This window comes from Pithys albifrons, chromosome 1 (genome assembly GCF_047495875.1).
Source record: "Pithys albifrons albifrons isolate INPA30051 chromosome 1, PitAlb_v1, whole genome shotgun sequence".
Taxonomy (NCBI): Eukaryota; Metazoa; Chordata; class Aves; order Passeriformes; family Thamnophilidae; genus Pithys; species Pithys albifrons.
The window spans coordinates 32,949,645-32,960,192 of record NC_092458.1 but is presented as its reverse complement, the minus strand read 5'-3'; the positions used below and the strand labels follow the sequence as shown (position 1 = coordinate 32,960,192).

At 57.0% G+C, this 10,548-nt stretch overlaps 1 protein-coding gene across 1 annotated transcript; it reads left to right on the top strand.

Annotated features, from left to right (window-relative positions):
* The first annotated feature begins 1,201 nt into the window (after window positions 1-1,201).
* ZIC2 (Zic family member 2) lies at window positions 1,202-6,433 on the top strand. Its single transcript, XM_071570357.1, has 3 exons — window positions 1,202-2,684; window positions 4,485-4,648; window positions 4,844-6,433. Exons 1-3 carry the CDS (start codon window positions 1,682-1,684, stop codon window positions 5,105-5,107), a joined length of 1,431 nt encoding a protein of 476 aa, XP_071426458.1. The 5' UTR covers window positions 1,202-1,681; the 3' UTR covers window positions 5,108-6,433.
* The last annotated feature ends 4,115 nt before the right edge of the window (window positions 6,434-10,548 follow it).

Genomic DNA, 10,548 nt, shown 5'->3' with positions numbered 1-10,548 from the left:
CAAGGAAGAAACTCCTAAAGCGTCTACTCTCAGATGCACATCACAACACAGGCAGTTCGCAGATCGACTGCTCTGCTCCCACATAAATGATTTTAAAGTCCAAACAACCAGGACGACCGTGTTACCTCTTTCATTTTAATTTTATTTAATTTGATTTTTTTTGTCCTAGCCACCGTCGCACCGCCAACGTGACTTTTATTTGATTTTCCCCCTCGCTCCCTTTATCGATCACGGACTTCATCTGCTTTAGCCGGAATTGGGAAAGGGGCTGCAGGGGTTGTATTTTAAGCCCCTCGCTTTGTTTGTTTGCCTCCCGAGGTAGTATCACATGCCCAAGCGTACATCGATATTTCCCGAGATCGCCGCGCCTCTCCCCAAGCCACCCCTTCCCCTCGCCGCAGGGGAGGCGAGGGGGGTGGGGTGGGCGACTCCCCAAAAAATCAAGAAGCCACCGGTGGTGCTGGGCTGAAGGCGGCCACGGGCGCGCCGCGGGGCCGTGCGGTGCGGGGCCGTACGGGGGCCGGGCGGCCGCGGGACGATCGGCGGCGGCGCGGCGGGGCGCGGGGCGGGCGGCGGGGCGGGCAGGGCGCGGGGCGGCCGCGCCGCCATTAGCCGGTGGCCGGGGACGCCCGGATGGACGGGGCGGCTCGGGCCAATGAGCGGGAGCCGGGAGAGCGGCCGGGCGGCGGGGGAAGGCGGCGTCGGGAGAGGAGCCGCCAGTGCGGGCGGGGATAAGGAAAGAGGCCGGGGGAGGGAGGGAAGAAAAAGGGGTGGGGGGGAAGGGGGCAATAAAAAGCCGCCGCCTCAGTAGCACCCACCGAAATAAACAGAGGAGCGAAAGGCAGCGAGGGCGCGGGCGGAGCGGGACTGCAACTCCGCCGCCCCGGCCGCGCAGCTCCAGGACTCCCGGCCCCTTCCCGCCCCCCGCCTCCCCACCCCCACTGCCGCCCTTATTGTTTTTAATCCGCCTCCGGCATCCCCCTCTTCGTCCCCTCCCCACGCCCCTCCGCCGCGGAGGTCGAGAGAGGCGCGGGGCACCCCCGGGGTCCCTTCACTCCGTGGGAACCCGCGGCTGCAAGTTTTTCTCCGTGAGAGACACCGCTCATGCCCGGCGGAGGATAAAACGAGAAGCGGGAGCCCGGGAGCGGCGGGGGGCCCGAGGCGGCGGGAAGGGCCGCGGCCCACGCGGGGAGCGGCGCGGGGCCAGGCGGGCGGGGGTCGGCGGCGCTGACATCCCGGTGGTGGCGGAGGAAGGGGAGGGCGGCGGCGGCGTGTGCGCGGATCTGTGTGTGTGTGTGTGTGTGAGTGTGTGTGAGTGTGTGTGTGTGCGTGCGTGTGTGCCGCAGGGAACGGCGAGGCGAGCCTTGCCCCCCCCCCCAGTCCCCAGCCCCGTCCCTCCCCTGCTCCCCCTCCCCTCCCCTGCCCGCCCCCGCCTCAGCTCCTTTAATACACTTTGATTCTCCACTCGCCTTTGGACTCTGCTCTGCCTGGCTCCGGATACGGCTCCGCCGGCGACGGCAGCGGCGGCATCGGGCCGGTGCGGGTGCGGGCGGCGGCGGAGGCGGGGGGACGCGGCGGCTGCCGGGGGAAAGCGGAGCGGCGGCAGCTCCGCGCCCGGCTGGGCGGGCGGCGGTAGCGGGGAGGCGGCAGCGGCGGCTGCGTCCCCGGAGCGGCGCGGACCATGCTGCTGGACGCCGGCCCGCAGTTCCCGGCCCTCGGCGTGGGCACCTTCGCCCGGCACCACCACTCGGCCGCGGCGGAGATGCAGGACCGGGAGCTGAGCCTGGCGGCGCAGAACAGCTTCGTGGACTCGGCGGCGGCGCACATGGGTGCCTTCAAGCTCAACGCCGGCGCCCACGACCTCTCCCCCGGCCAGAGCTCGGCGTTCACCTCGCAGGCGCCCGGTTACCCCGCCGCCGCCCTGGGGCCCCACGCAGCCCATGTCGGCTCCTACTCCGGAGCCCCCTTCAACTCCACACGGGACTTCTTGTTTCGCAGCCGGGGCTTCGGAGACTCGTCGCCGGCCGGCGGACAGCACGGCATCTTCGGCCCTGCGGCCGGCAGCCTGCATCATCCGCACACGGACGCTCAGAGCCACCTCCTTTTCCCGGGCATCCATGACCAGCACGGCCCCCACGCCTCCCAAAACGTCCTCAACGGACAGATGCGACTGGGCTTGCCGGGGGAGGTATTCGCCCGCTCGGATCAGTACCGCCAGGTCTCCAGCCCCAGGACTGACCCTTACTCGGCGGCTCAGCTGCACAACCAGTACGGCCCCATGAATATGAATATGGGCATGAACATGGCAGCCCACCACCACCACCACCCAGGTGCCTTTTTCCGATATATGCGGCAGCAGTGCATCAAGCAAGAGCTGATCTGCAAGTGGATCGACCCCGAGCAGCTGAACAACCCCAAAAAAAGTTGCAATAAAACTTTCAGCACGATGCACGAGTTGGTCACTCACGTCTCAGTGGAGCACGTTGGGGGACCCGAGCAGAGCAACCATGTCTGCTACTGGGAGGAGTGTCCCCGCGAAGGCAAGCCGTTCAAAGCGAAATACAAACTGGTCAATCATATCCGAGTGCACACGGGAGAGAAACCCTTCCCTTGCCCCTTCCCTGGCTGCGGAAAAGTTTTCGCCAGATCAGAAAATCTCAAAATTCACAAAAGGACGCATACAGGTAATTCCGGTTTCGTTCGGCAGATTTCCCCCTTCTGCCCGTGCCTATATATGCATATATATATTTGTATAAACTGATAGAGACTCAGGCAGAGTGATGTAAAATGATGAGTGATAAAATAAGCCTCCAGTTTAATTTCTCCCCACCCCCGGCTCGTTTGTTTTGGTTTCCTCCCCACCAGAACACACTCCCCGTCATCCCAGATTTGAAAAGGACATTTTACTGATTTGTTTTAATTTGTGGGATGAGAGGTGTAGATTCTTGCCGAGGCTTGGCGGGGTCTTTCCGCAGAAACGCGGAGTACAGTGCGATCTAAATTCAGCCGTCCTGCTAAAATACGGGAAGACATCCATCCATCCATCCATCCATCCATCCATCCATCCATCCATCCATCCATCCATCCATCCGCATGAAACGACTTATACATTTACTATACGCAACGTATTTGCGTACGACTTCAGCGCTTGTGAGCATGGCTTTTATGTGTGGATACTGAGAGAGAGAAACCATATAAATACGTGCAAAATCCGTCATTAGTCCTAAATCCCATTGGAAGTGGCAAAAAGTCCCTTTCTGGGAATGCTTTCCATTAAATTTAAATGGTGTGAGCAAGGCAATAAAATTTTCTTATTAAAAAATGTTTTTAAAGTCTCACTCGATGTGATTTAAGGTGTTTTTGCAACAGTTTATTAAATTATGTAATAGGGAACAGAGGATTTGAGTCTCGGAAACTTCCACCCCTATCAGGTGGAAGAGGGTCGAGGGAGCCCTGGCTTTCCCGATGGAAAATGGCCTGAGCCGAAGGGTAACAAAAATTAACGCATCCTCCCGCCTCATCTATTATTCATTTACCACTCCTGCCGGCTCACACCGTGCCAGACTATTTCATAAAAGACAGCCAAATATTTTAGCGACTTCCACTCCAAATATTTACCCGGAGAAAGGCTAAAAATCTCGAGGCCTATTGTTTTCTCAAGTGCTAAGCCCAATGCGAGGTGCGAGACGAGCTTTAACAAGGTTTAAAATTTGAGAAATGTATTTGCATGAGATGCCCGCACTGAAGTCATTGTGTCTGAACGGATGTCTTTAAGAAACAATTTGGGTGCTAATAGAATTTAATGTTAAATGCTTCCCCCTCCAAAGGCGGGGGCATGTGGAGTTCTCACCTCCAAATTACGCCCCGGTATTTGGAGTTCTGGCAGCCGAGTGAGAGGAATCCCTATGAAAATTAAATGAAGTATTTTACAGACGTTCAGTTTTCCCAGCGGATGTGCGTTTATCTCGAATATCCATACACGAAACAATATGCCCGTCCCTAAATCTGTTGGTAATGGTTTCCAGTTTAACAGGATAGCGGATTTGGTACCGAGGCGAAACGGCTTGATGCTGCTCGGGGTTTTTGTTTGGGTTTTTGTTGTCGTTGTTGGGGGGTTAGGGGTTTTTGTATTTGTTTTTTATCTTTATCATCACCCTTCTTCCTCAATGTCTTTCGGGGCCGGCTGCATGTGTCGGCACCAGTAGAACTAAAATCAGGCAAGATACCGGGACGGAGTTGCCCAGAGGGTTTTGGTAGTAAAATCAGGTGGGGGACGAGGGTTCCCTCGCTGCAGGGCAACGAGTGAGTAGCGTGGCCCTCCGGCGCTGCGGGTACTGGGACACAACCGGCCTCTTACTTTGGGAAACTGCTGAACGAAGCGATTGGGTGAGGCGCGGGAGGAGGGAGGAAAGTAGGCGCGGGGCCGCGCGGGGTTTGCGTGGGGGCGACCGCGCTCACCCAGGAGCTGCGCCGCTCTCTTGCAGGGGAGAAGCCCTTCCAGTGCGAGTTCGAAGGCTGCGACCGTCGCTTCGCCAACAGCAGCGACCGCAAGAAGCACATGCACGTCCATACCTCGGATAAGCCCTACCTGTGCAAGATGTGCGACAAGTCCTACACTCACCCCAGCTCCCTGCGGAAACACATGAAGGTACCCGGACCCGCTGCCGGCGGCGGGAGGCGGGAGGGCGGCCGCGCCGCGCCGGGCGCCCCGACGGGGCGGCGGGCGGCGGGCGCGGGGCCCAGGGGAGGCGGCGAGCCAGGCCGGTGGCGGGGGGCGCGCCCGGGGAACGGCCGCGGCCTTCCCATCCCCCCTCCACACGGCCGTGTTGCCTTTGCCCCCCAGGTGCACGAGTCGTCCCCGCAAGGCTCGGAATCCTCCCCGGCCGCCAGCTCCGGCTACGAGTCCTCCACCCCCCCGGGGCTGGTGTCCCCTAGCGCCGAGTCGCAGAGCACCAGCAACCTATCCCCGGCGGCGGCGGCAGCGGCGGCAGCGGCGGCGGCCGTGTCCGCCGTGCATCGGGGCAGCGGCGGTGGCGGCGGCGGCGCCAGCGGCGGCGGCGGCGGCCACAGCGGCCTCTCCTCCAACTTCAACGAGTGGTACGTGTAAGGCCCCGCCGAACTGCTCTGCACGGCCCCGCTGCGCCCTCCCCTCCTCGGCGGCGACGGCGGCGGGCAGGAGGGAGCGAGCGAGCCCGCTGGAGATGCGCCGGGAGATGCAGCCACACCCGCCGGCAGCGAAATGACCGCCGAACAGGATGGGGACGGAGGGCCTTCATCTCCCTACACCCTCCCGCCTTCGCGTCTTCTTCTTTGGTTGGATTTTTCTTTTTTTTTTTTTTTTAATTTTCATTTTTGAGAACGTTTTGAACCAGCAAAAAATATTCCAAAACGTACGTGCCGAAAAACGTAAGAGAATGCGTAAATCTATAAAGGAACGGAAAGGGGAGAGAGAAAGGGAAAAAAACAACCCCAGACGCCACCAACACATCACCCAGTAAAAAGCTTCCCAAGCTGGCGGAAAGAAACTCTCCCTCTGGAGCCTTCAGACAAAAGATCAGAGACTCAGACTCCTCCGGCCCCTGTGCCTCCCCGCCCGGAGCAGCCAGCGCCCTCCCGCCCCACGAACTGTGTATATAGCGGCCCTCTCCTTCCTCCGGCGAGGTGGGGAAGGAGTTTTCCTGGATTCTCGGTGTATAGAAGTTTGTCCCATTCGTAAACTGCGGATTCGTCCCTTGGTCCCTTTCTTCTTCTTCCTTTTTTTTTTTTTTTTTTTGGTTTCTGGTTTTTCCCCCTCTTCCTCCCTCCTCGAGAAAGTGATGGACTTGTTTTCTTTTCTCTCGGCCTCCTTGTCCACCTCCCTCTTTTCTCCTTCTTTAGTTCACCCCTTTAAAAAAAGTAACGTGGAAGAAAAAAAATGGTTTCTTTTGTAATTGTGATATCTTGAATATTGTGTTCCTTTTTAAGAGGCAACTTGATTGTAAACTGCATTTCAACTATAGACTGGGAAAGAAATACCGTGCCAAAGTCTCCATTCTGTTACTTACAGACACACACACAAACAACAACGCTTGTGAATGTATTTTTCTGTTAGCTGGGTTTACATGTGATGTTTTAGTGCTTTTGCAAGTTCAATTTGTTAGTTCCTGTTCGGAAGATTGTGAGGAAAAATAAACGTCGTGCCGTTAGCTTTTCCGTAATAACACCCTTCCTCCTGTAAATACCTGTTACCATATTTATCCATTTGTAATTAAATTATGGTATTAACTTGCTACAGAGGAAACAGTATTTATAAAGAATGTTTCTTAACTATAAATATGTACAATTGTGAGCATAAACTGTTTCAGATTTTTTATTTGAAGGTTTAAGTGGTTTCATCATTTCTTGTGATATGTTTTGAGAGTAATGCATACAGAAATATAATAAAACGTGTTGAAACTGCACGACCTGTTTCTTTTTTATGCCAAGGGTTCTCTGAAACCTGCTGTAATGCATGTGATGGGCTTAGTGGCGACTGCAAAACAAATGCTTTTATAACATCCACCGGTTACTGGAACAGAAATACCTCTTCCAGCTCGGCTTCCCTGTCCAGAAAAACAAAAACAAAACAAAACAAAACAAAAAAGCGCCACAAAGCCACCCAACACTTTAGGAAGCCTTTGAGTTGAAAGAAAATAGAGAAGATATGCATATTCCCCAAACGACTTGCAATGCAGGATCTCCTTTCGTAAGATTTACGCGGCAAGAGCACAGCTTTCTTTGCCCTCTTGGCTTACTCGGGCGCGCCCTTCTCTCCCCTGGCTGGGAAGATCAGTGACCCATAGGGTGACAAAATGGGGCGTTTCGGGCGGAAGTGGGGACGCAATGACCAGGGACCGAGCTCTGCTGCTTTGAGCCGTAGGTCGTGTCCTGCACCTTCCGTCTTTTTGGTAGTCTCCATTCAGCCCTGGAGATAAGAAAGTTGTGATACCCAAGACCTTATACTTCTCTTTCGAGGTTTCCCATCCCCCACCCTGCCTCTTTCTCTGTCTTCACTCTTTTTTTGTCTCTTTTTTATTATTATTTTTTATGTCATCCCAGGGAGCGGTTTGGGCTGTCAGATGTGTTCAGGCAGGGACTGAGAGCCGTCGGGAGATGACTTTCCTCGGGTGCTGACCCAGCGCTTCACTCCGCGGGCGCCGTCGGGGCCCGGCCGGTGGAGCGGCCCATGTGGAGCTGTCGGACAGGAGCTCTCCGGGCACAGCTCGTCAAACCGGGACAGTCAAGGCGAGTGTGACAGCAGACGGGATATCGTGGAAAAGGTTCGGCCTTGCCAAGCCACGGAAATACTCCCTGCGAAGAGGCAGCGTTACGAGCCAGGCTCCGAGCGCCCTGTGGTGGCTACGCTGCCTTCAGCGACAGCTTATGCAGTCGAGGAGAGCCCTCTGCTCCTCACACCCGGCGGGCCCACCGCTTACGCCGCCCGCGGACAGTCGTCGGTTTGGATTTTTCGGGCTTTGTCCCGCGTGTTCAAATACCAGTAGAGGTGTCTCGAGCTGGTGTGAGGGAGCTGGGTGGGGAGATGAGGATACACCGGGCCCGGACCACTTCTGGGGTGATGTGGTGGTTACCCTACACTCAGTGGAAGGGGAGGAGGGAGGGAGAGACACCCTGCTCCGTCCCGCTGCTGACAAGGAAGTTTAGATGGGGAGCGGAGCCGGAGCTTCCTCGGCGGCTGTGCTCGGCCATCCCTGCGCACACGGCAGCTCTCTGGGCAATCAAACGGCTATCAAAACCTAATTTATGTTCGGTAATAATATTACGTAAAATAAATATTTATTAAAATCATTGGCATATGCTGCCTGCCCCTTGGAGACATCTGTGGGAAATGCAGCCGCGAGGATCCCTCCTTGTCCTGCCGGCCTCCCCGCAGCCGAAAAACCAAAAGGAGGTCCTTCCTCAGAGCCAGTCCTTGCCAGCCACCATCTGCCTAAATCCCCTCCCGGGCCCGGGGACGCCCGGGTAGCCCTGCCCAAGGGCTCCCAAGCCCTTTCTGCCATCCCGCGCCTAGCTGGGCTAGCTCCGGCCGGAGAGAAGGCTCCCTTTCTCCCTTCTCTCGCAGCCGTTCTGGCTTCGGGAGAGCCAGAGTCTTCTTATTGTGGCGATGCGCGGGGCAAGCGACACCCCCCGGCCAAAGGGCATGGGGCCGCGGTGGCCTTGACTAAGCTCCCCCCCCTTTCCCTGTCCTACCCAGACTGGCCTTGAACTTGACCCTGGCCTTGGTGCATCCAGCCCGCAGCCCCTCTCGGCCCGCCTCCCCCAGGCCTTGACCCCCACCCAGCCCTGCCACGCTTAAGGGAGAGCGGTAATTCATCGGGTTCAGGGGTTGTTTTTTCTTTGGAGGAGAGGGCACCAAGATCCGCCTCGCCGCCTTGTGCGCGGGTGGCCCGAGCTCAGGGACCGCTGGCCCCGAAGTCCTCCTCTGCGGCCCTCCTGTCCCCTCTCCTTTCTCCACTCTGCCCCTCTCACCCCAACCCCCCACACTTTGTCTCCACATTGATCCTGAGCTTGCCAAACCTCCCTGCCCTGGCCCTCAAGGCAACCTGGGAACCCACCTGGAGGGAGGCCGTGGGCTTCCCAGGTAGCCTCGATCCTCCTCTGGCACCCCATGCGTGCCCCAGCGGGTGGGTGCCCCGGCCGGGTGGCCCGCACTCCCTGACGGCTCTGCCCCGACGGCTCCCGGGTCTCGACCCCACGGCCCCCGCGGCCGGTCAGCAGTGGGGGGGGAGGAGGGGCACAGCGCTTTCCCGTTGTCAGCACCCCGTGCCCGGCTGCAGCAGCCCCACTTGCCCGGGTCTCCCGCGGCGTCGTGATTCTTCCTTTATACAGTGAAAAGCAGTGTGGAGCAGTGGTTTTAATTTTTATTGTTAGCACTACTATTAATAATAAAATTCTCTCCTAACTCTTCCTGGAGACACTCTCAAAAGACGGATTGAGTTCCCTGGGATTTGCTTTCTCCTCATGGCGCTCCTCTTCAAGCCAAAAATTTGAGGCTCCGTCCATAAAACAGGCTGTGCTTTCCGCCCGCAGCCGCAATTGGAGACCAGTTCAGGGCTCTGCCTTCACCTGCCCCCGCTGCCGGTACGGAATAAAATTGTCTGCTTCACCTGGTTTGGCTGGTCTAGTGGCTTTGTGTTGCAGCCGGTGGTGGCAAAAGAAACCCTCAATCCAAACGCAAAGGCAAACCAACCTCCCAACAAATAAACAGAGATTACAACAGCCCAAATCGAAATAGAATAAAATGCAGGAGCTGTCGCCCGAACCCGAGTGCGGAACGGCTGCCGAGCCCGGCGGTGCCTCTGACGCTGCCGGTACTGGCGGGGCTCCTCAGCGGGCAAGGGGCTGCCCCTGCCCGGCCAAATCCCCGCCGCGGGTGCCGGGAGGCAGCAGCCCGGGTTGCAGCACCTCCGTTTCGCTCTGACCAGACCTTCCCAAACCCATAACAACCTTTTAAGTTTCCCCTTTGTTTTCAGAAAGTCATACACGTTTCCTGCCCGCTATGAAGACATAGCAGGCTCCCCCAAACACGTCCCTAGCCCCACATGCATGCTGGACGTGCTCCTGGGCATAACGAGGTATGTATATTTTTTAATTTTTCATCTTATTATTATTTAATCTTCTCATGGTTGTTAGTGGGGTTTTTTTGTTGATGTTGTTTAATCTCCTGGGTAGGTTTTTTGGTTAACCTCTTTTTTTTTCCTCCGCTCCCCCCGCTCCCCCCCTTTTCTTCCTCTTTCTTTCTCTCTCCTTTTTATTTTTTTTTTTACATTTTTTTCTCCTTTTCCCCCGAGACAGACGGCTGGGGAAGGAGCTGCATATTACCAGTAGAGCAAGCAAGAACTATTGTCCCACACTGCAGGGCGCGGTGCCCCCCTCTGTCCCAAAGCACAAGTCTTTCCCAGTGCTTTGAGTTTTCTCCTTTTTTTAAAATTTCCTTTTTTATTATTTTTAAATTTTCTGGAGGGTTTCTCTGCCTTTAATATTTGCGAGGAAAAGAAAAGAAGGAAAGAAAAGAGGAGAAGAAGACAAGACCTTCGTCAGCGTTTTCATTCCTTTAATAGTACTTCAAAGTGGCTGCCTAACTGCTGTCTCGAGAAGAGGAAGCGCGGCACTAAACGGACCGCCGATCCTACTTCCTCGCAGGGCAGGAAACACGAGCAGGTTCCCCCGTGTCCCGCGCCCGTGGTCCCAAGTGCTGTGCCATGACGAGCACAAGGGGAACTGGCAGGGTCGAGCGGCGCGACCCGGCGCGGAGCGAGGGCTCCTCCAGCGGCCCCCACGCCGCGCCGCGGCCCCACGCGCGAGAGCAGCTGTTGTGTCCCGGAGGGGAAAGGACGCTCTTTGGGTGTTAAAAGGGAAATAATCAGCAATTGAAGTGCGGGAGGTGGGTGAGAAATTACTCAAGCGCCAGCAGGTGATTGCGTGGGTGTTTTACACACGCGGCGTCGCTCCTCTCAGAGGGCTGGGGGCGGCCGTGCGGTTCGCGGGGGTAGCCGGCCCACGGCAGGCAGG